This window comes from Lentinus tigrinus (assembly GCF_003813185.1).
Source record: "Lentinus tigrinus ALCF2SS1-7 unplaced genomic scaffold L226scaffold_63, whole genome shotgun sequence".
In the NCBI taxonomy this organism is placed as follows: domain Eukaryota; kingdom Fungi; phylum Basidiomycota; class Agaricomycetes; order Polyporales; family Polyporaceae; genus Lentinus; species Lentinus tigrinus.
In genome coordinates, this window is record NW_027137972.1 from 92341 (window position 1) to 115483 (window position 23143).

The 23143-nt window shown below is 60.0% G+C and overlaps 8 protein-coding genes across 8 annotated transcripts; 6 read left to right on the plus strand and 2 right to left on the minus strand.

The window, feature by feature from the left end:
* Positions 1–5127: 5127 nt before the first annotated feature.
* L226DRAFT_548556 (PH-domain-containing protein) lies at positions 5128–7032 on the plus strand (the record flags this gene model as incomplete). Its single annotated transcript, XM_067682605.1, has 4 exons — positions 5128–5208; positions 5318–5635; positions 5813–6385; positions 6496–7032. The coding sequence occupies 4 exons, from the start codon at positions 5128–5130 to the stop codon at positions 7030–7032; spliced, it is 1509 nt and encodes a 502-aa protein (XP_067529025.1).
* Positions 7033–7263: 231 nt separating this feature from the next.
* L226DRAFT_344219 (uncharacterized protein) lies at positions 7264–8704 on the plus strand. The gene has a single exon (XM_067674099.1). It carries the CDS (start codon positions 7590–7592, stop codon positions 8526–8528), a length of 939 nt encoding a protein of 312 aa, XP_067529026.1. The 5' UTR covers positions 7264–7589; the 3' UTR covers positions 8529–8704.
* On the plus strand, positions 8646–9907 carry L226DRAFT_344412 (uncharacterized protein). The gene is made up of 5 exons (XM_067674100.1): positions 8646–8906; positions 9038–9139; positions 9208–9502; positions 9595–9735; positions 9798–9907. Exons 1-4 carry the CDS (start codon positions 8763–8765, stop codon positions 9732–9734), a joined length of 681 nt encoding a protein of 226 aa, XP_067529027.1. The 5' UTR covers positions 8646–8762; the 3' UTR covers position 9735; positions 9798–9907.
* L226DRAFT_473439 (uncharacterized protein) lies at positions 9893–11311 on the plus strand (the record flags this gene model as incomplete). The annotated part of the gene is made up of 1 exon (XM_067676523.1): positions 9893–11311. A coding segment is annotated over one exon (1419 nt), but the record flags the coding sequence as incomplete, so codon positions are not given.
* A 130-nt stretch (positions 11312–11441) lies between these two features.
* L226DRAFT_344138 (uncharacterized protein) lies at positions 11442–12575 on the plus strand. The gene has a single exon (XM_067674098.1). It carries the CDS (start codon positions 11571–11573, stop codon positions 12240–12242), a length of 672 nt encoding a protein of 223 aa, XP_067529029.1. The 5' UTR covers positions 11442–11570; the 3' UTR covers positions 12243–12575.
* Positions 12576–13651: 1076 nt separating this feature from the next.
* Positions 13652–15080, plus strand: L226DRAFT_344593 (uncharacterized protein). Its single transcript, XM_067674101.1, has 3 exons — positions 13652–13716; positions 13768–14211; positions 14895–15080. The coding sequence occupies exons 2-3, from the start codon at positions 13790–13792 to the stop codon at positions 14896–14898; spliced, it is 426 nt and encodes a 141-aa protein (XP_067529030.1). The 5' UTR covers positions 13652–13716; positions 13768–13789; the 3' UTR covers positions 14899–15080.
* A 2698-nt stretch (positions 15081–17778) lies between these two features.
* On the minus strand, positions 17779–18198 carry L226DRAFT_473404 (uncharacterized protein; the record flags this gene model as incomplete). Its single annotated transcript, XM_067676521.1, has 1 exon — positions 17779–18198. A coding segment is annotated over one exon (420 nt), but the record flags the coding sequence as incomplete, so codon positions are not given.
* Positions 18199–21210: 3012 nt separating this feature from the next.
* Positions 21211–22975, minus strand: L226DRAFT_473395 (uncharacterized protein; the record flags this gene model as incomplete). Its single annotated transcript, XM_067676518.1, has 3 exons — positions 21211–22007; positions 22056–22641; positions 22697–22975. The coding sequence occupies 3 exons, from the start codon at positions 22973–22975 to the stop codon at positions 21211–21213; spliced, it is 1662 nt and encodes a 553-aa protein (XP_067529032.1).
* Positions 22976–23143: the final 168 nt, after the last annotated feature.

Genomic DNA, 23143 nt, shown 5'->3' on the forward strand with positions numbered 1-23143 from the left:
GCAATAACCGCAACGGTAGAATTATCTCCGGCTAAAGAATGTAATCTCGCTGGAAGCGGCCCTGCGCGGTCACCATGGTAAGCAGACTACCGCGCAACACCATCTGTCTACTGTACGTCCCCAGGGCGGTTCTCCCGGTCGTACACGGACGATTGACTAAACACTTGACAGCTTCGCGAGGTTAGTCGACGTCAACGCCTCAACACTCCATTGCCCTGATCCTCTCTCCTGCCACCGCTCGCAGGACAGCCATCCGCTACATCCTGCCCTCGAGGGACCGACTGGTCGCCGCATGCACTATAAGCCGCCTTTATTCGCACACGGCGGGTACACCAGTGCGCAACTCTGCTCCAGGATGGGGTTACACACTCCCACACCCCTCATGGACCGCGACCCAGCGCCCGCTCTTGCGCCTGACTGATCGCATCCACCGCTACGGCACCCGGCGTCCACCGTCTAGCATCTAGTGCCTGTGGCTACTGCCTGGAGCCTGGATGCGCGATAACACTGAATGCAGCTCTGCCTTGCCGCCGCTCGGACCCCGCCCTGCCTGCCAGTGTGTGAGTCTGCGACGTATTTTTGACTGGTCAAACGCTGAATATCAATTAAATCGCCCGCTGTCCGCCCGCTCCTAGGCGTAACGTGTAACGTGAGGGGGTTCCCTTCTGACTTCGATGGAACACGAACACGCTAGGCCGCAGCTGGCCTGAATGATACAGTAAATTCAAGTCTGCGCCCTGCGGACCCCCCCATCACTGCTGGCATCAGGCCGCGGCATGTCCCCGCACCCTGACCGTGGTGCGCGCACGGGGTTAGAAGCGTGCCCGCCTGCGCCAGCAATAGAGCGACGCTGCACCATCACAATGTTCAGCCGCCACAGGGTGGTGGTGGCTTGGTGCTTCAATGCCAATGTCGCAATGTCAATGTCGAAGCCAAGCCAAGCCCAGTCTGCAGCTCCCTCCTTCGCCGCATGCCGGACACCCTGAGGAGCCACCCGAGCGCGGCGAGACGGCCCCTTTGCGCACTTGGCTCCACCACACCGAGCGCCGCGCAGGAGAAGAAGAGGGGGCCGGAATGCCCGTCACTAGTAGTAACAACAAGTTTCCATGATGCCTTCCCGGACGGACGGTGCGCACCCTCACTCCTTCTCCTTCTCCTTCCCCTCCCTAGTCCCCTTGTACTCCGAAGATCCGTGCTTCCCGATGCGACTGGACGCCCGCCTGCTCGGCCGGCCGCCTCGTGGTCACCAGCCGCCGCGAGGGCGCCAGCGGAGGGGCGCTGGGCCGGAACTTCTAGCCCAGCGAACCGCACGAAGGACGGGCCTGGTGCTCCGTTTAGGCAATATCGTTCTTGTCCACCGTCTTTGTCCCGCATTCCTTGTCTGCAGGGTTATCGCTTAGCGGCAGGTCGTGCGGATGCATTGGGCAGGCTCGGCTGGGGTACCTGCCCGCTCCTGGTGGCTTCTGGTGCCCAAATGTCGAACGTCGACGTCGGCTGGGTGGCTGGGATCAGTGTGGCTGTCGCTGTGCCCAGGCTAAAATACAAATAGGCGAGAGTTCTGGAGTGGGAGCACTGGACATGCCGAGGTGAAGGGAGTGTGTCGTTATGTTTTAGCGGACAAAGATAGGCTGAACGGGTGAACTTGGACGGGCTCTATCATCGGCGTTGGGCGTTCTGTCCCACCGACGCCCGACGCCGCTAGTTACCCCGTATTTAGGGCGGGCTCGTACTCCTCCCGACTCGTACGGGTAGTACGCAAATTAATTTCATGCACGGAAGGATCTTGGAGAGCACGCCATGCAATTGGCAGAACATGACGATCGACCGTGCCCCCGAAGACTTCCATTGCATTCAAGTTCACCCGTCCGAGTCCAATTTGACCTTCATACCAACAATGATAGTGCACTCCACAACCCCGTCCGGGCGAGCAGAGCAGCCCGTGCACGAGGGCTGCATCACATCAGGACGCCTGTTCCTACTATGTAGACTGATGGGCACACATGCAAGAACAAGAAGCCACTGGCACATACAGTATTATCGCTCGACGCCGACTTACCCCGTGAGCCCTCAGCCGCCGCGTTCGTGGCTTCCCGAAAACTTCCCAGTCGCAATTATGGCAGCATGACCGCCCGCAGCGCCGCATATGGCCTCCGACGTTCCGTCCCGTGCTCTCTTCTACTGTACCACCTGCACGAGAACGAGGAAACCCTGGACCCTGCGGGCGTGACCACCAACGAGGAGGGAGAGCACGTTTTTGCGCGTACACTGGTCTGAATAACCTCAACCTCACGGGTAGCCAGGACGCGAGGCTAAACCCCAGGAAAGCACCTTGACTGCGGCAGGACCTGAAGGAGATCACGCTTGCGCTAACTGAGCTGAGCGCCGTGCATGCACGATACTGCACGACGGTCGAAGGGAGGTGGCTATGTGACCTGTCAGTGTCAGCCTCGCCTCGTGCAAGTAAACTTCCAAGAGCGCCTGCCAGGTGAACACCGTTGTAACAAGTTCACTTCCGCCCATGCAGTGAGCTTGAATGTTCTGTTCGGGGTCCGGACGAGATGCGAGATGCTCGTTCGTCCACCTCGAGGCAAGGCTTGCAGAACTTGTGACCCCGTCGCGTGCGTGCTCGAGCTGATGGCCAAGGTGCGACGATGAACGATCGTCACCCGGCTGCGACTCATACCATGTAGCACTGTGCGACGATGGCTGGAACTGGGACTGTAATCGAGCCCAGGCCCGTGATCGTGCACATGAACGCGGCGACTGTTCATACTGTCCAGTCCTCTCCACTCTGACAGGAATAGGCGCAGTGTTCGTCGCCGCCGCCGCCGTCGCTGCCGCCCGCAGCTCTTGGTCCTGGGGATTCGCGAAGCCGAGATGGACGCAGTAAAATCACGGATGGGATGCATGTATGCGGAAATAGGCACCGTCAATCGAATGGCTCCGATGGGACCTGGACCGTGTCCTTGGGTGTTGTGCGTTGTACTTTTGGAGGATTCTTGGCAACTTGGCAACTTGGCAACGCAGAGACGATCCTCACATCGAGACTTTTGCAAAATGACAATGACATCTTATGATATGGATATGCCAGTGTGAGGGGGGGGGGGGGGCTGATTGACAGAACCTTGCGGCGCCTGACCGCCCGAGGTGTTCTTCCTCTTCTCTGGCTTCCCTGACGTGCCTAGTTGGGTTGGGTTTGGGGGGTTGTGCACGAGCATACGGGGCGGGATCGCGGCACGCAGCAGGGGGCAGGCTGGCGGCACATGTGGGCCGGACAGGGAGATAGTGCGTGCACGCGCCTGCACGTCGTCGATCGTGATCTCCCACCAGGCAGGAGAGCGATATGGATTCGGATGGCGGCTGCGGTACAAGGTGACAACGGCGGAGACATCGACATCTAAAGTAACTGACCCCGGGACCCAGGCCTACGGATCGTGGACCGTGAAACCGTTTTCCCTCCCAGACCCAGAAGGCTGAACCTCCGGACCTTGGCAAACCGCCGGCGCCAGTTGGAAGGGTGCACCACCACAGGCACAATGGACGGCAGAACAATACGCTCAGCTTGGGGACTGCGTGCGTTCACGTGTGCGTCGCCGCAGGCGGGGAAGATTGCGAAGGTGTGGCAGACAGAGTTATAGACTCGAGTTTCCCAGCTGGGAGCGGTCGGCGCAAGGGCGGAGATGCGTGCGCAGTACGGTCACGGTACTCGATACCAGACTCGGGAACTGATGCCGGTGCCAGGAGGTGCCAGAGTTGGGCGTGGTGCGCTAGTGCAATCTGGTACGTCCGCTTGTTTGTCGGAGCCCGCGTTACTGGACGCGGTCGTGTCGTGATCATGGTGAAGGGACGTGGTTGGCGTGCCAGAGCGGCGAAAGCGGAGAAGCGGACTAGGGTGCAGCGTGTCCCGTCTGGGAGCGGGGAATCGGAAATCAGGAATCAGGTGAAGCTAGCTGGATTAACGAGAGACGGGGGACAGCAGCGCAGTCAGAAGGCGGATACCATCAGGCAGGAGTCGGAGCGAGGCCGTCGACGAGCCAGCTCGCGACGTGTCTGACCGATGGCCACCGGGGGAATAGAACGTACTGGCCCTGCAGCTCGCAGCATTTGCTGATTATGACCGTAGCACGATGGGTTCCGGAAGTGCCGCAGCTTGCCGCTGGTTCGAGCTAGCTTTGCGTGTGCGCATGTAAGAGCCGAGGTTCCAGGAGTCCGAGAGACTGCAGATGCACTGCAGAGGACAGAAGGAGGAAGAGGCGTGCAGAACGCAATGGTGCGTACGGGCCGACTGCCGCCCGAACGAGGCAGGTTGCGCGCCATCCGGAGCCGCCAAGACGGGGAAGAGGGAGAAGGCGCATCGTCCCTTCCGCGGGACCGGAGCGGTGAATACCAGGATCCGTCGACTGAGGCCATGGAAGCAGAAGAGGCTGGCTAGGGGTGTATGGAGTGCCTGCCAGGGAGGTGGGGAAGCAGTTCTTTCGGGTAGCAACTACACATGCGATGTGTTGGGTGACGTCGGCCAGGGAAGAACGCTGCTTGTGTCGCGAATCCACCTTCTCAGTCAAAGGGCGCATGCTCTGCGTGCAAGGGCGTCAGCCTGTTCGGGGTCACAGATGAAGACGACCCTGGCGAAAACTTAACTCTAGTGCTGAGCTAGCAGACAGCGGCGCATGCTGTCCCAAGTTCAGCCCAATACACCGCCAGCATGATAGAGATGCAACGTTGCTGACCGACGCCGTGGGCTGGGAGAGGAATCATTGCGCAAGGGTTAAGTGTCTGTTTGATAGGAATGCACAACCTGGTGGCGTCCGCTGTGGCCAAAACGCGGCGTCGGCGGCGAGCGCCCTTCTGCCCGATATGTTCGAGATTGCCGCCCACGCACGCGCCACTGCCCAGATGCGGTCATCATCGCCCGCGCGAGACGGAGCTGGGCTGAGCTCGAATCCTTGGCACGGGACTGCCTGGACCCCGCCAGACTCCGCCAGCTCCGCCCGGCTGCATCGTTCGCGAAGGTGATCAGGGCGACGACGAAGTTGGCTGTCCCGTCCTCGACCTCTGTCTGCTCCTACCACGCGCACGTCTCGTCCCAGCAACTGGCAGCAAGTGCCTGACGGCCCCAGCATGTCCAGCATGTCCTCCACGCGCTCAGTGCCGCCGCCATCCCTCCAGGAGGTCACACGCAAGCTCTCCGTGCACTCAGTAAAGCCCCATGTAAAGGTGCCGTACCGCGCAGCGCGCTCTGTTTCTCCACATCCCGGCATGCGCCTTCTTTCCTGGCACATACGCTTGCTGACGCTCGGGTCTCCTTTACTGCACGCAGAAACCCACCCTGTCTGCGGTCGCCATCTCCGGAACCGAGTCGGACTCGGACTCGGTATTCACGCCTGATGTCATCTCGCCGTCCCCCATCGCACCCGCAAGCGTGAGCGGCGTACACGTCGCAGCGACCGCAGCGCAGCCGCCGCTCCAGTCCATCGCGGAACGTCGCTCCCAGAGCGGGGGAGAGGAGTCGGAAGAAGACGAGGAAGACGAAGAGGGCGGTTGGCGCACCCACGACGTCACCAACACGGCGCGGGGGTCCCTCGACGAGACGGTCATCAAGACTGGTTATCTGTGGAAGAAGGGCGAGCGGCGGAAGGTGCGTCGACGTGTCTAATGTGCTCGTCTCCAGCTCTTGATCCATTCCTGTTTCTGCTTCTGCTTGCGCTTGCGCTCGTGTTCGCACCCTCTCCTGTCCCTGGCGTCCCCTCCAATCCAATCCGACGCGTGTCTGGCCTTCATCTCGGTCGACATGCAAATCCCGCTGGATCTGTAGACGTGGAAGAAGCGATGGTTCGTGTTGCGCCCGGCCCATCTGGCGTTCTACAAAACCTCGGCCGAGTACAAGCTCCTCCGCCTCCTCGAGCTCACCGATATCCACTCGTGCACCCAGGTCGTGCTCAAGAAACACAACAACACGTTCGGCCTTGTCTCGCCCACGCGCACATTCTACCTGCAGGCTGAGACCGCCGAGCAGGTGCGCGACTGGGTCGCAGCCATCAACGAAGCCCGGCATGCACTCCTCTCGACATCAACGCGTAACTCTGTTAGCTCTCCCATCCCCATCCCGACGACGCCTTCCGCTCCACATCATGCGCCCCGTATCTCTTCCTCGCCTTCTCAGTCTCCAAATCTGCATCAACTCACGTCGTCGGACTCGGAGGATGCGTCGCCCAATACGAAACTCCCGGTGGTCCCTCCACCGGCCTCTGGAGCTGGCGAGTCCTCCTCCCCTTCAAAGCCGGTGCTATCGGGATATCTGATGAAGTGCGGATCCCGGCGACATAACTGGCACAAGCGTTGGTTCGTGCTGAGCGGCGAGAAGCTCATATACTTCCGGAGCCACATGGTACGTGCATGGTATACTCGCGACTTTGGGTTTCGCGAAGTGAATGAGCGTGGGCACTGACGGGCACCCTTTCACCTTGCTCACCAACCGGCGTTCCGGCTTTTGGACAGGACACGAAGCCACACCGACAAGTCCCGCTGTCGCTCGTCATCGACGCGCTCGAGTACGAGCTGCCGCCGCACCGGAACCATCCCACGGTGGGCTCGCCTTCGCCTGCTTCCCCCCAGGCGTCGATGGCCGCCGCTTCTCCCGATGACGGCGAAGGCGCCGGCACGCACACGTTCAAGATTGTGACGACGAAGCGGACGCTGCTGCTCTGCGCGCCTAGCGAGGAGGAGGAGATCCGGTGGCTCAGCGCGATACGCGCGCTCATTGCACGTCGATCCGGGCAGGGCGTCGTGCCCGGGGAGGCGCAGAGTGCGAGTGCGAGCGTGAGCCCACCCGCGGGCGCAGCAGCTGGTACGACGGCCCCAAGCACGCCTGGCCCCGCCAACAAGCGCAGGGACTCGATCGTGCGACGGCTGAGCCTGAGTGGCGGGGGCAGCCCGTTCATTGGCGGCAGCTCAGCACCGAGCGCGGGCGCAAGCTCGAGCACGGCGGTGTCGCCGGGCGTCCAGCGAGAAGGCTCATCGGAACGGCAATCTTAGGTGGGGACGATGGACGCGCGCGCGCGCAGCTGTGGACGTCGAATGTGCCCCTCGTTTTCTGGCGGTCGTCGTGTTCGTTCGTCTCTCGTCTTCTCGAGCAGCAGTGCTGTTGTTGTTGCTGTGGATCGCATCATCAAGCGTCCCCGTCGACGTCGACATCGGTATCGGTATCGGTGCGGGGAGGTGTGGGGAGATGCATCGCGCGGTGCTTCGCGACTGTGCGCGCAAAGGATGGATCGGGGGCGCCGGCGGGGATCTGAGTTTTGGACGGGCGTGTGCTGGGACCTGCTGTACACGGACAGGCCCGTCAAACATGCATGGCGCGAGTCGAGCATCGCGGAGGCTGAGTGCTGAGCGCTGAGGATGGTGGGGCGGGAGACGATGAAAGCAAGCAAAGATGTGCGATATATTCTGGTCGGTTGGCTACTACATGCGAACACAGGTTTACACTACTAGGGGTGTTGGAACTTGGTGATACCGGCTCTGTGGTGCTTGCGGCGAGGGGATGAATTGGAAAGTGTACAGTAGGACTAGTCATCAGATTCAGTGGGCGGGGTATGGTTACGAGGATGGGCGGCGTTATGTGTGAGCGCCGGGCGGGCGGGCGAGGGCATGATGCATGGGAGGGATGGAAGTGTCAAGGAGTCGGAATTGGAAGAGATGATCGTGTGCGAGCGATGGATCCGAGGTCGGTCGTAGGATTAGGTAAGCGCCGTGTGCTTGGAGGGCTGCGGCGATGGAGAGAGTTTAGTGTTACCAAGAAGGCGATAGCCCGTTTGGAAGCATGCAAGGCGTGCGAGAGCGTATGGTGCCGTACGCAATTTGACCATTGCGGCTTGGGTTGGGCTGGTCTGTCGGCAGCGGCAGGGTCTTGTCTGCGCACGGGATGGCAGGCTGGCTGGCGTCCGTGGTGCGAGGCAGAAGACACGAAGCAGGCGGGACATAGGGCGGGCGCCACTGGCCCCGGGGGTGGACGCTGGCTTTCAGTCGTCCGGGATAAGCCCGGCGGAGGACGAGGACGAGGCGCGGGCAGTGGCGAGGGCGAGGGAGACGCGCGGCCAGGCGCCGTCAGTCTAGAACACGGGCTCGGGCGGCAAATCGGGTGCCTGAGAACAGAAATGACACGGATCCGATCTCAGCGGCTGTGGGTTTTATCGGGAAGCCTTGTGACCAGAGGAGCGGGCAGACACGAGGACGCCCTCGACCGTACGCGGGGCTCCCGCCTGCCCCTCTTGCACACAGAGTTTGAGGGCGCTCTCTTCCATTCTCCAGCGGCTGCCTCACCTCGCCGTCTGCACCGTCCACGGCTCGCGCAGCCCGCCAGCGCACCCAGCCACAGAGGGGCTGCTGCACAGGATGCTGCCCCACCACCTCGGCGAGCGATGGCAATGTTGGGCGTCGCACGCGTCAGCGCCGCTGACTCGCTGAATGGGCATACAGCTACGGGCGAGCGGTTACGTGTTCTCGGGGCGGTGTATGGCGACGAGCGAAAATAGACGCGGGCTGGACAAGGTTCGGGGTGCGCGGGGTCCGTCCGATAAGGGGTAAATAAAGGAAAATAAAGCAGTCAACAAGGGGCAAAAGTCCCACGAGAGGGCCAGCGCCCAGGGTACATAAGTGCGTAGGCCCTCGGTTCTCCCAACAACCGCCCACCACACCCCGTCCGTCGGCGACTGTCCCTCCTCCCCAGCCCGTATATTTGTACTCTACGCCCCCGACAGTCCATTCCAATGCCCGACGTTCCTTCCAGCCCCCGCAAGACCGTCTCCTCTGTCTCCCAGCAGGCCAGATCCCAAAAGAAGCCCGGAGCGCCCAAGCCAAAAGGCGCCGTCCGTGCTAAGTCGGGCTGCTACACCTGCAGGATTCGACGGAAGGTTCGTCCTCGAGGCGCTCATCATCCTCCCAGACAAAGTCTAACCCCGATCTCCCTTTCCGCGTCTTTCTTGTCGTCTCCCAACCCCTCCTCGTCGCCCTTGGCCCGCCCCTCGCCGCCCCGCCCCTGCAGAAATGCGACGAGCAGCCTAACGAAGAGGGTGCCTGCGCAACCTGCGTCCGTCTCCGCCTCCAATGTCTCGGATTTGGCGCCAAGCGTCCTGACTGGATGAGGGTGAGTGTCTTCTGCAGCGTCTCGCCCGGCGATAGCGTGCTCATGCACGCCGCTCGATCCATCTTCAGGAGAACAACAGCGTCACCGAGCTCCGCGAGAAGATCAAGACCTTCCTCGCTTCCCAGGGCATGATCAAGGGTCACTCGGGTTCGGGCCCGCGTACTACTGAAGAGCATCCCCCTGTTCTCGTCTTGGTCGACCACCTCCACACCTCCCCATCCAGCCCTCCCACTCCTACTCTTTCCGCAACTTCCAGCGAGGGCCAGCGGCCCCCCCACAATGGCATGAACACGTCCTTTGAACGTGCTCCTCCCCCGCATTACCAGACAATGCCTCCTCCGGAGCAGCAGCATTACGGCCAGAGTATGTACCCCTTTACTTTTTCCCCCGCGCCATGGTAGTAAACGTTCGCAGACTGGCAGCCTCCCCTCCCGGAGTTGGGTCCCCACGACCCTGCCATGAATCGGGGCCCGATGCTCCCGAACGTAAACGACATGTTGTATCACCCCTCTGCTCCAGCTCCGCCCCAGCCCCAGCCTCCCTCTACTATGATACAGTCCCCTACCTCTATAGTTTCTGCTCCCTCCTCCTGTAAGGCGCCGTACCGTTATTAGTGTATTATGAATGTATCATGATTAATGCCCTCCTCTGTTGGCAGGGCCCTCACATGTTACTGGTGCATCGTCATCATATTACGGCCCCTCGACATCCATCTCAACAGCGCTGACCTCAATATCAACCGCTCCATACCTCCCGTCCACACCGGCGCCGACCTATTACAATCATCCCCACTCGTCTCTTGCGCCGTCCTACAACATCGATCCTCAGAACTTCTCTGATGATGAGCCTGAGGCATTGGCCAGCCCAGAGGGTCCTCGCATGACCGTTGCTGTGAATGGTTATGGGCTCGTCATGCCTACTGAGCAGAGCAACCTGATCCAGCACTACCTCGTGAATGTTCTACCCATACAGTATCTGCTCGCCGACTCGTCCATCAAGGACTTCATGTTTAACCTCATCCAGAACAGCACGGCGGCGCGAGATGCAGCTTGCATGCTGTCCGCGCTGCACTTGCACAGCATGAGGCACCCTTACCAGCCAGCAGACTCGAACACGGTCAACGCCATCTTTGGGAAGATCCAGAACACGCTCCTGGTCGGGAACCGGCGGGCGTACAACGAGGGCGACGCGATGGCTGGCCTGCACATCGTCTCCTCCTTCCTCTTCTCGGGCGGGCGCGGCTCGTGGGACGTGTGGCTGGGCATCGCGAGCCAGTACGTGCAGTCGATGCTGAACGACCCAAGCTTCTACGGCCCCGAGGAGGCGCTGCGTCGGTGCTCGGAGAGCACACGGTTCATCATCAAGACGACGATGTGGTTCGACGTGCTGGCGAGCGTGACGACGCAGCAGGTGCCGCGCTTCCTGGAGACGTACCGGATGCTCTTCACGGGCGCATACATCGGCGAGGGCCCCGAGATCTCGATGCTCCCCGTCATGGGCTGCGAGAACAACATCGTGCTCGCGATCGCGGAGATCTCGAACCTCGCGCACTGGAAGGCGAGCACGCTCCGGCGCGGGTGTCTGTCCATCCCCGACCTCGTCCGCCGCGGGCAGGCGATCGAGGAGCAGCTGCTCATCCCCACGAGCCCGCTCAACGCGGCGCTGCCCCTCCAGCCGGGCATGTACGGGCCCGCGGCGCTCCCGAGCCACATGGTACTGAACGGGAGCCAGGGCCCCGACGCGGAGGTCGTGCAGCGGCGGCGGCTGACGAACAACATCTTCCGCGCGTCGGCGAAGGTGTACCTGCACACGGTGCTCTCGGGCGACTACCCCGCGTGCCCGGAGATCATGAACGCGGTCAAGGAGACGATCGACGCGCTGCGGGAGGTGCCCGACGCGCCGACGGCGCTGCACCGGAGCGTCGTGCGCAGCGTCGTGTTCGGGATCTGCATCTCGGGGTGCCTCACGGACGACCAGCGCCAGCGCAACTTTCTGCTGCACATGCTCGAGCGGCAGCAGCAGGAGAGCGTGGGCAACATCTCAGAGGTCATGCGGCTTATGCAGCAGGTGTGGGACCGCCGCGACCGCGAGCGGGAGCGCGGCCACTGCACGCCGGTCGACTGGCGCGAGGTTATGCGCGAGAGTCATCACGACTTGCTGCTGCTTGTGTAGAAGAGGCGCAGGCGCAGGAGGCTCGTGAGGCTCGGGGCCCGTGTGCTTGCACCGCGGCTCTCAATGTCCTGTCTGTCCTATGCGCACGGAGGCTTGAAGTCCGTCGTGCTCGCTCAGAGGCTCGTCCATCCCGTCTCGTCTCGGTTGCGCAAGAGCTCGATGCTTGAGCGCGCACTAAGTCACTCGGTCATCTTTCATCCTCATTGTCCCCTCGCCACCGCTCTGCCCGGGTTTTGGCCAGCCGACGAGGAGGACGTCCATGCACGTCCACAGCAAATCGTCTGTCCACTACCCACTCCCCTCCATATATCCACACTCTATCTCGTCACCCCGGTACCGTTCGCGCTTGCTTTCTCTCGTGCTTCCCCGCTTTGGTCGTCTATGCTCACCCAAAAACATTGCAGTTCTCCAGCGACACGTGTACATCATAATGCTTCTCCCCGCCTGCGACCCGATACGGATACCAAATACAGGCTATACTGCCTCCGAAGGTTCTCCCCCTCCCATCCGCATCCGCGTCCATCTCGCTAAGGCTAAGTCTACGTCTACGGTTCTCGCATGCAGTCAGTCTTCTTATTACAGTCTCGTGTTGTTCATCGGTTGCCACGCCGTGTATGTATTCCCTACTTTCAGGCTATCATACGTTTGCCACCCGCCTTCCTCACGCACCTTGCACACTACGTATTATAGGACCCTCCGTACTCGTCGCGGCACCCACAGTCTGCAGCCTGCAGCCCAGTACCCGCTGCCCGTGCCGGCATGGCCATCACGCAGCGCACATGACGGGCTGCGATTGGCCCAGGACCGCGCATCACCCACCCCCCCCTTCGCTTCGTCTCCCACGGCCGCGCCCGGCTCTATCTGCCCTTCGCTTCCTCGTAGCACTACCCCCGAGCCTTCTGTACCTTCGATCGCCCCCAGGCGTCCATAATGCTGTGTCCCGTTCCCCCGTGGCCAGATACGCCGTGGCAGATACGGCTACATCATACGGCCTCGTCCCGCCCTCCCGCTGTGCTGGACGCCCCGAGTCCTTACGCAAGCAGCAGCAGCAGCCCCCGGAGGCCGAGGAGGGGACGCGGGACCCAGAGGGAAGGAGAGGGAGGGCTTAGGCAGCAGGCAGCAGGCAGCGCGAGGCGCGTCGGGAGGCCCGGCAGGCTGCAGTAGGGGATGACGCAGCTTCGGCTGCGTAATGAATACGCAAAAAGAAAAAAGAAAAGAAAAGAACTCAAAGTGTGTTACTACCTGTGAGGCCCTCTTTCCCGTCCTTCTATCTCAAATACACTTTCTCATTCTAATCGGATAACGGTATCTCTTCAAGGAGAAGGTTTCAAAATCTACAATGCTACAGTGCATTGGCAATGTGATGCATATGGCCCTCGGCAGACGGCCACCCTCCCGCGCGTCCGCCGCCCGCCGCTCCTCCTCCTCGAGCTCCTCCTCGCAAGCTTCGCCAACCGAGGCGAGGCGCGGCGGTGAATGCAGCCTACGTTCGACATTCGACGCGTCGCGTCGCGTCATTCTCTCATGCCAAGCTGGCTGCTTCCATGCCATGCATGCCGTGCCGTTCAAGCTTAGGAAGGAGCGAAGGAGTGAAGGATGACAGGACCAGTAGTGGCACCATCGCTATCGCTGACTGTGCCCGGTGCCCAACGCCCGAACGAACGGAATTCGAATTGGAATGCACACACCGTGCGCGTTCCCCAACTTCCAACTTCCAACTTCCAACTTGCCGCTTCCCGCTTCCCCCATTTGGCCCCACGGTGGAGGCGGCGCGAGGCCGCCAACGTTCGTGCGCCACGGACGGCCGCCACTGCTAGACTAGTGGGAGTACAGTCAGCAGCAGGCATCGAGCCGGGCAGCATGGCATGGCATGGGCAGAGCGCACAATCTCCGCACGTACTCGAGTATACTTACGCGCGGGGCAGGGTCGCGCGTGAGCAAGATGTCACCATGTCGACGCGTGATGGATGCTGGCTGCTGCTCTGGCTGGATGCCGGATGGGTTAGTGGGGTCCATGGGTAGTCCTGGGTCGTGATCCACAACCGGCTAGAAGGGCCACCATGCCGTACTCCGTACGCGTCCAGCGGTCGGTCAGTCACCCATATAGTCGCCCGCCCCGGAACGCGTTCGTTGGCTCACTTCTTTTCCCCAGGGGGTTCTGTAGCGTGATCATTCAAATTGGTTCGTTGCCTCGTGCGATCATGCGCCTGCGTTCCATTCCATGCAACGTCGTCGCCGCCGAACGTTGTTGACACCGAACGAACGCACGGAACACAGATCTGCGGGGTACGCGATGCGCACGGACGACTGCTAATACACGGACACACCCGGTCGCGCACCCGGCGGAAGCAAACGTGCAACCCCAGGGGGAGCGTACGCCGAGGACGAGGAAGCCGTGACTCAAGGTGAGTTCCGCAGCATCTCTCCGGAGTCCGAAGTCGCTGAAGCAAGCAAAGCCTTGTCAATCAGCGAGCCCGGATGACATATCCGAGCAGAATCCAATCAGTGTGTCACGACCGAGGTGTGGCCCGAGCTCCCGAGGCCCAATACGAACGCGTGCCCTCTTCCCTGCAGCACACGCGCACGAGGGTGAAAATGGACGATCCGCCGCCCCGGGACAGTATGCTCAAATCCTCGCCAAGGCTCTCAGGACCCCGTGCCGGGCTCTCCGGCGCTGCCCACGCTCTGGAGCCTGTGCGCCCCCCGCGACTGCGACAAGCTAGAGCCGTTGCTCCGCGTCCGACGTCGACGTCTCCGCCTCCGTGTCTCCCGGGGCGGGGACAAAGGGAGTGTGGTATCGGAGGATCGCGCGAGCAAGCTCAAGCTCCAGGGCCCGACGTCGGAGGCGGAGAGAGAGTGCAGAGCTTCGAGCCCGTCGGGGCAAGTACGATGATGCACAGGTACGTACTCGTACGTCGTAAGGCCACTCACCCGAGTTAGTCCACCAGTCTCCGGCCCTGGTGTGCACGGGCATGGGCACGGGATGGGTGGGGTCGGACACGCTGCTGCTCGATTGCGCGGATGATGTACATGGTACATGTACCCCGTGCGTTGCGGTGCGTATCGTACCGCGTCCGAGGGCCCAGGCCCCTGCTCACGGGGCCGTCGGATCTGGCTTAGAGCAAGGTGCGTGTCCGTGATTTGGCGTTGTGGGCGACATATTGGGCCGTCGTGGGTATGACTGCGTCCATGACATGACGGGCTCGGAAGGGGAGGGAGAACACAGGAAGAGGCAGGTCGCAGCTGGGTCGGCAGCCTTCCCTGTTCGGTGCATTAGGGTTTCGTATGACTGCGCGTGGCGTCGCTGATCAGGCCGAGGACGCTTGGACGGGTATGCGGGTGGGTTGATCGTGGATTGACCGGGCTAGGCCTGCTTGCTCCCTCGCATAAGGCTTCGGGAGCTGAGGCGCGTGTGCACTACGTGCGAGGGGCGCTCGCACACGGTCAGGACGGGGACGCGAATGCACCTGAGGCTGCGACGTGTGGTAGCTCACCTGCATGTGAGCTTCTTCCCATCTGGGGCGCGTGTGCCTCTGGCGTCGGCTCCGTAGCCGTCTGTGGGTGCATTCACATATATACATAGATAGAAGCCGCGGCCATGCCGCTTGTGGTCTTGATTAAAATGAGCAAGAAGTTCGACTGGGGCTTCGTCTTTGACAGCCCTCTGGAGGGCGTGTGGTCTGAATCGTCACAGCCGCAGCCGCATCTGCAGGTCTTCAGGCTCCGTGTGCACCAAGTATGGGCTTACAGCTCGCGGACCTGGCCCGGGGTTCTTACGGGCTGCGAGGCTTATCCGCGTTCTATCTCGTGTTATCAGTTCATGTATCGCCTGGCACCTTATTGTCTCCGCCGCCATAGGCTATACCATGCAGCACGACCTGTGAATCCTAGGAGCATTAATGAATAGCGTTATGGGGCGATAGTTGCAGACCGACCACACACACTGAACCATGATGCGGAAATTCCTCCCGTTCTCCCTCCGCACTCCCTGCACCGGTGCGACGGCGTATGAAAGCCCGGTTGCCGTAAGTGCGCAGCTGGAAGAGATGGGAAGAGCCTGGTGCGAGATGGCGTCGAAACACGAGAACGCGGGGATAGCGTATTCGTCGTTCAATGCTGAGCGACTGACTCCTCAGCTGGTCGTCACCCTTGTCAGCTGTGGGAAGGGATCGCCCCCGATTGTGCGCTTGGTGGCACCACAGAACTCTCGGTGGCCCCGCCGGCGAAACACGAACTTGATGATCCAATGCACAAACTTGCGAATGGGGTGGGAGTGGTCGAGGATCGAGAAGATGGAGATGGATGGAAGTGTATATCCTTGAAGGGTGCGCAGTTCCAACGGAACGTGATCACGACGAGACCTGGGCCCTACACGCACCGCGATTGTCGACCGTCGACCGTGATGCGCGACGGTTCAGCATGCTTGGCCACAATATCGGACGGGTCAAGATGTTCCGTGCCAACGTTCTGTCTCCGCATCATGGTGCGCTGCGACTTGCGTGGGCGTCTCAGCATTGGTGGCCATGGAGGACGAGAATACAACAATCTCCTTATTCGGAACAAGGTAGCTGCACCGCCTCTTCCGCGACTCTGATCAAACAACCACAAGCCACGGCGGGCGCCCGCTCAAAATCCGAGGCAAGAAATCTTCATGTTTTCCTCCACGGAGGCGGACTGTCGCGGACATTTAAGTCAGATTTTGGTGCCTCGAAAAGGTCGCATCCTAGAGCCATGTACGGAATATTTTGTCCTGCCGAAAACGCGGCCTTTGACGAACATGATTGGGTGCCAGAAAAGTCCTGAAAGGGCGATCTTTCAGTGAAATTTCTCGTGCACCCCGAGAAAGATGTCCTTTGTCTGCCATGACCTCGTGATATCATGAAACTTTCCAGTCGGACCAGAACCGGGGACAAAGCTCACCTAATCCGGGTATCCTTTGCGGGGCTGTGAAGTCGGCGAGAAAGGTGAAATTTCCGGATGCACGAAATGGCAGCAGAATGACCCACAAAGGCCGTCTTTCCTGGTCCTTTCCTGGTCATACCTCGAGGCAGGAAAGCCATCCTTTTCTGCAACCAGAAAGTTTCGCTGAGAAAGGTGAACTTTTCCGGCCCAAGAAACGACAAAGAACGGTGAGATTTCTGGTATCCAGAAATCCCGTCAAAATCTTCAAACCACACCACACCACTCGGCAACACTCTGCTCGACACGGCAACACCCAACACGGCCGAGCTCGTCGCCGCTCCACGAGGCAACCACCCTCGGAGTCACTGCGCTGCTATCCGCCAACGGGCGACTCACCGCTTTGCCCGACACTGCCCGACCTGATACTGACCGCCTCACGACACACAGCAAGCCATCCCGAACCGCCGCTCCGCATCACGAGGACACCCGCCACCGCAACACGAGGCGGATACTCTATCCGACTCCCTCCCGACGCCATCCCGACACCTCTCAGCGCCATACCTTGAGGCGCTGTCCAAGCAACCTATCCGACAAGGTGCGCACACGAGGCTCACACATGACTTTGCAGCCGCTCCCCGACCCACCTCGACGTCGTAACACGAGGCTTGTGCCTCTCGCACCTCACCGCGCCGGCCCACGCAATGACAAAGCTGAGACACGAGGCTGCCGTCCTCATAAAGCACTACTCGACACTGACACTGATACACGAGGCTCTTGCAGCCACTCCCCGCCACACTTCCCGACTGCCTTGCGTCGGGACGTCGGGACGTCGGGGCCATAACACATGGCTTGCGCCTCTCGCGCCGCCGCCCCGCACAATGACAATTGTTTTCTCCCCGACACGGGGCTCTTCTATCCGATGACGCCCTACCGCTCCCCGCCACACTATGTGCGCTGATCCTTGAACGCCGCAACACGCCGCTTCTAACCACGCCGCTCTCGTCGTCGTGACATGAGGTCAGCGCCATTTGCGGGTAGAATCTCATTCCGCGCATCGCAACACGACGCTGCGACGCCGCAACACGACGCTGTGCCGCTGCGACGCCGCAACACAAGGCTGGGAGGCTCCAACACAACACTGTCATCACACCGTACTTGGTTGCCTCCGCCTCAACGCTCGACTCCAACAGACGACGACTCCGAGCCGCTCCCCGCGACGAAGTCATGACCGATGACTCCGCACCGCTCTGAGTACGATGTGAGGCACGAAGTTCTCAGACGACGCATGTCACGATCGCCGTCTCGATGCCTTGACGCCTGGAAGCGGCGACCGTGACATGTTCGTCTCTGAAAGGATCCTGAGAGCATGAGCGACTTACCGAACAGCGTATCTGCTCCAACACCTGGCACAGGGCACAAGAAGACGTACGATTGTGGACTGAGGACATAGGGATACACACAAGACCGGCGCCGTTGGGTGCGTCAAAAACCTCACCAGGAGGGAAAAAGCTACCAACGGCGACTCAGGGTATAACTGAAGGGTATAACTGACGAATTGCAGCTGCCTAAGTCCTGCTGCTACCTTGAGTGAAAGCAGATTTCCGCCGCCGAATGGTGAAGTCGTAGTCGCTCTCGATAACTTGAAGATCGCGATACTCGTGGCGCTTCAGTGTTGACAGCCAGTTCGAGTTGTAACAATTGCGCCAGAGGCCGATGGCTGGGGTGCCAAGGGTTGAGAGTAGGGGTGTAGTGGTGACACGTTCTCGGGGAGCGCTACCGCCTGCGCGACGCCTTGCAGGAGAGGTCTCCCATTCGTCAATGTACTCCTTGTCGAGGGCACGAAGGAAGTCCCTGAGCTTTTCGCTCATCCACTCAGAGAGAACGATACGGAATCGGCAGGCGCGCGACCGTTTCCGCGGCAAATCAACATCCGTTTCGTCTTCGCTGTGATTGACCGGGGTGAGCCTGACGATGAGCTCGAGATGCTCGTCATATTCATGGTTGACGACGACCCAGACACGGATGGAATGCAGCTAGGGACATGGTTTAGAGAAACTCCAAGAAGATGCGGTGTACTATACTCACTGTCGTACGGCGGGATCGTGCGCGTGCCTTTCTGGCTTCCTCCTCTTCAGTGTCGGACGAGATCGGGTTATTGATCCTACGAATCTTCGCGCGACAGTGCTCCATGTGAGAATCCAACGCAGCTCCGATGTGATAGGCCGTCCTGTAACGCTCGGGGAAGGCAAACTTATCCTGCTTGTATGCCCCACCATTGAGTGCGTGGAGCAGATGACGGATGAAGTAGTCCCGAGCATCGATATTGAAAGCATGTTTCGCCCAGGCCCTCGAGAAGTCGACGCGGAAGTTGTTGGGATTGAAGTAGTCCTTGTTCGCTGGCCACTTGTCGTAAGCAGCAAGCTCAGCAGCAGTGAGAGGTTCGCATCGATGTGCCATCTGTTCGAACGACTTCACGCGCATGAGCTTCATGAGATGCAAACGGATGACCCGTTGGGCGCGATTGAGGTACTCTAGCTCCACCCCAGTCTGGGCCTCCTGCTCCGCGGCTGTTCGAGGCCTCCCGTCCCGGGTCGGAGGATATTCGATACGAGACTTCTTCGACCGAGATGCCTTGGGAGCGCGGGATTTCTTGAACTGCTTCCTCGCCTGGACGACAGGAGCAGTGCCGTACTCAATGCGAGATATGCGCACGTCCATCTTATCCATACGAGTGATCATTGCGTCACTACCATGCAGTGAGGTGATGAGCGAGCTGAGCATGCAGGAGAGAGATAAATGATGCATACTTGTGCTCCTTATTCTCTGCCCTCATCTCGTTCACTTGGTCGAGAAGATGGAAACCAAGTTCTCCATCTTCAATGGTATGGGAGGCCTTCGCCTTCGCCTTCCCCTAGCGAAACAGTTCAGTTGAAGTATGGTTGATTCAAAACGTGACTTGCCTTCACGTTAGCATGAGGTTCCATCTCTTCGTCCTCGTCATCGGCGTCGTCGTCCTCTCGTCGTCCTCTATAGGCCCGCTTCTTGCCATCAGTCATGTCGTCCGCATCATCATCGAACTCTTGGTCAGAGATCTCATCGTCATCCTCAGCGTTCTCACAGCCAGTGAACGCGGATCTCGATCGTGATCTACCGTCCAAGTTGATACGCTCTTGGCTTTCCTGGCGACGAGGAGCCTGACCTCCTTCAGCAGGTGCCCGAACGCCACCTTGCTCTTGTGGGCGCTGAGGTGCATGCCCTTGTTGGGGTTGAGGCGCGAGCCCACCGGGCTGAGGAGCGTAACCGGGTTGAGGAGCGTAACCGGGTTGAGGAGCGTAGCCGGGCTGAGGAGCGTAGCCGGGCTGAGGAGCGTAGCCGGGCTGAGGAGCGTAGCCGGGCTGAGGTGCGTAGCCGGGCTGAGGTGCGTAACCGGGCTGAGGTGCGTAACCGGTTTGAGGAGCGTAGCCGGGCTGAGGAGCGTACCCGGGCTGAGGAGCGTACCCGGGCTGAGGAGCGTACCCGGGGGGCTGAGGAGCGTACCCGGGGGGCTGAGGAGCGTACCCGGCAGGCTGAGGAGCGAACCCGGCGGGCTGAGGAGCGAACCCGGCGGGCTGAGGAGCGAACCCGGCGGGCTGAGGCTGAGGAGCGCCGCCTTGCTGAGGAGCGAACCCGGGCTGAGGAGCGAACCCACCGTGCTGAGGAGCGAACCCGGCAGGCTGAGGCTGAGGAGCGCCGCCTTGCTGAGGAGCGAACCCGGGCTGAGGAGCGAACCCGGGCTGAGGAGCGAACCCGGGCTGAGGAGCGAACCCGGGCTGAGGAGCGGACCCACCGTGCTGAGGAGCGCCGCCTTGCTGAGGAGCGCTGCCTTGCTGAGGAGCGCCGCCTTGCTGAGGAGCGCCGCCTTGCTGAGGAGCGCCGCCTTGCTGAGGAGCGACCCCGGGTTGAACGACGTATCCAGGCTGAGAGGCATGCCCTGGCTGGGGCGCGAACCCGGGAGGCATAACTTGAAAATCGTAGAAGAGCGGTTGCCCAAACTGTGCCGGTTGGCGTTGCTCGGGATTGGAAGGAGCACCTTCAGGGACTGGAAGAGGCGGTAGCTGGTAGCTCGTTAGTATAGATTGCACTAGAGACCATGCTGAACAGGGATACTCACAGCTGCCTTGAGCTTCCTGATGTTCGCTTCCCTCACAACCGAAGACGACTTGCGACGAGAAGCTGGACGGGATGCGATGAGATCCTGCAGCTCCAGAGACGGTGCCGATGACTGCTTTCACATGAGTATGTGCAAGTGAGATGGTAGAGTCGAAGCGACATACCTTGTCAGCAGTCTTGGTCGACTTGCTGTTGTCGAAGACTCCCGCATAGAGATTGCGGCGCTTCCTGGCATTCGAGGCTTCGCCTGCAGGTGGAGTCTCTGTTTCTTGGCCAGTTTGGGTGTCCGTAGCGTCTGTCATCGGGGTGTCCATCTCGCCGGATATGTCAGCGCTCCCGGTCGAGTCGTCAGAGGAAGTGTTGTGTGGCGCAGGTGTCGCTTCGGAAGGTGGTGGTTGCGCAGGGGTCGTCGAAGGTCCTGGTCCAGCGAAGGTCATGCTAGAAGGTGGTGGTCCAGCAGGGGTCGTAGAAGATGTCGGTCCGACAGCAGGCCCATGCCTAACAGGGGTGGATGGGGGTGCATCCAGAGGAAAGCCACCCGGAGGAACGTCTGGTTCAGGCGACATACTGTGCTGGAACTCTTGTAGATACGTGGTGGGATGTTGTGTAGTGGAGTGGAGTATAGCGTCGTCGGAACTTGACTTGGCTTTATCATCGTGACATAACAAAGGCTATTCCGACCGTAGTGGCGCACCGTGCACATCACTACAAAGCAAGGTTAGCGATGATGCCAGAGAATGAGACGCACCGCGACGATTCCACCACTTCACACCTTCACAATCTCGGAAAATACAATGTTTCAGATACACACGAAGATTACTATACATGCTCAACTCTTCGGTATGCTGTCAGCACTGTGGTATTCCGACCCGTAGAGAACCTAGAGGACTCACCCGATCCAATGAACGAACCACGATGCACTCCTGCCCAATCTCCGCAGGTGTGTAAATGAGAGCGGCGAAATGGCAGGTTATATCCTGCATCCGGAGTACGTGTCGGTCACCTGTGTACTCGTTATAACACAGCCAGGTCGGGACGTCCGGGAACTTGCGATAAGGGTCAAGCCCTTGGTGAACTGGAGAGAGTGCGCGAAACTCCTCCACTACGAAGAAAGGCTCGACGACGTCCCGGCCAGCATCCTCGGTACGCGTGTGGTAGAATATTTCGCGGATTTGACCCGCGACAAGCTTCGGAACACCATTCACAACTCGAGAGAACAGAATGAAGGAGTTCCTCTTGCTACCCGCGGACGTGCCGTAGGTGATCGCGTCGCGCTGTATACTGCGCACAAACTCGGCGGTAGGTGAGAGATACCGGTGAGCGCCGATAGCACCCTCGTGAAACGAGCCGAAACGAGTTGATGACGACTCGTTCACCAGTCCGAGCAAGGCGTCATAGGTGTCGTGAGGAAGATCGCGCTCGTTCTTCGATGGTCTTCGCACCGTCGTCTCAGACTCGTCGTTCGCTAGGGTTGAGAGTATGTTCTCCGTGCGAGCAGTGCCCTTGCGATTGGAGTTGAAAGCGTTGCGGAAGGCTTGTAGCATGTCGCCGAATTCTTCGAAGGCGGGCCAGTGTGATACCTCCGTCAACCATCGAAGCGTGGCACCGATATAGAAATATCGGATGAAGGTGAGGGCCATTTCGGCTACAGATCGTTAGCACAGGAACATCGTGGAACTGCAATACTGCTCACCTGGTTTCTGATTGGTTTTCAACCTCTGCAGTAGGCCGTTGTAACGTTCGAATGGGAAGGCCCACCATCCATGAGTCGGGCCGAAGAGGAGTAGACACTCCTTCAGATGAAGGGAGAGATGGTGGTTTGAGACGAGATCGACCTTGTAAATCGACCGTATACCACGCAGGTACGTCTCCATATGTGTCTCAAATGTGATCGCACGCGCAGCATTCATTGAACGCCGAGTCGCGAAGTCGACTGCAGCCACCAAGTGCATGAAGTTCTCGAGAACCTCGAACTCTTCTGGCGAAGATGAAGGCGATCCCCAAAGGCGAACCAGAGTGATGACCATGGAGGTGGTGCACAGAGTGCGCCAGTGATCGGCCTTCAGCTTGCCGTGAGAAGCGTCACCAATGTTTGAGGGCGGCTTCTCCAGCCAAGATGGAAGGAACATCTGACGAATATCGCTGCGCAGCTGGTCCAGAACCGGACGCGTGAAGATCTCATTCAGTGGGTTTATCTCGTCGATGGGAAGGTAGAAGGTGGAACTGGACTTGGGCATGGGAGGCGGAAGCTTGAACGCTTGGATGCCGACGTGTTTTACCTGAGCAGGCAATTCAGTATCATCGGTGAAGCAATGAGCTAGATAGGCAACTAACCCGTTCCAACAGCGCGTTGGCGTAGCCCTCCCTGGTAGATTTGGCGGGAACATCGAGCTCGTTGTAGCGCGCTACGGCTTGCAAGTAATCGAGTCTTGCGTGCTTGATCGTCTTGACGGAAGCTTTTCGGATACCTCGCAGGATTTGGTCCAGAACTTCTTGTTGCTGCTCGGGGGTGTGCGCCTTGGCTCGTCGAGGTTTACCGCGGTCCTGAGCTCCCTTGAGGCCCCAGATCTCAATGCAGTGATGACGCAACTCCCCAAGGAAGAGATTGTGCATAGAGTCGACTAGAGCAAACCGCGTCGGGTCCCAGTATGGCAACCTTAGAAGCTCCGACCAACAAAGCCCATGTTTCTTGACGAGGTCATCTTGTTGAGATATCGTCGGGGCGTCTCGCCATGCTTTGGCGTGGCGGAGATGCTCTGCCCATGAGAAACCCGGAGGCCA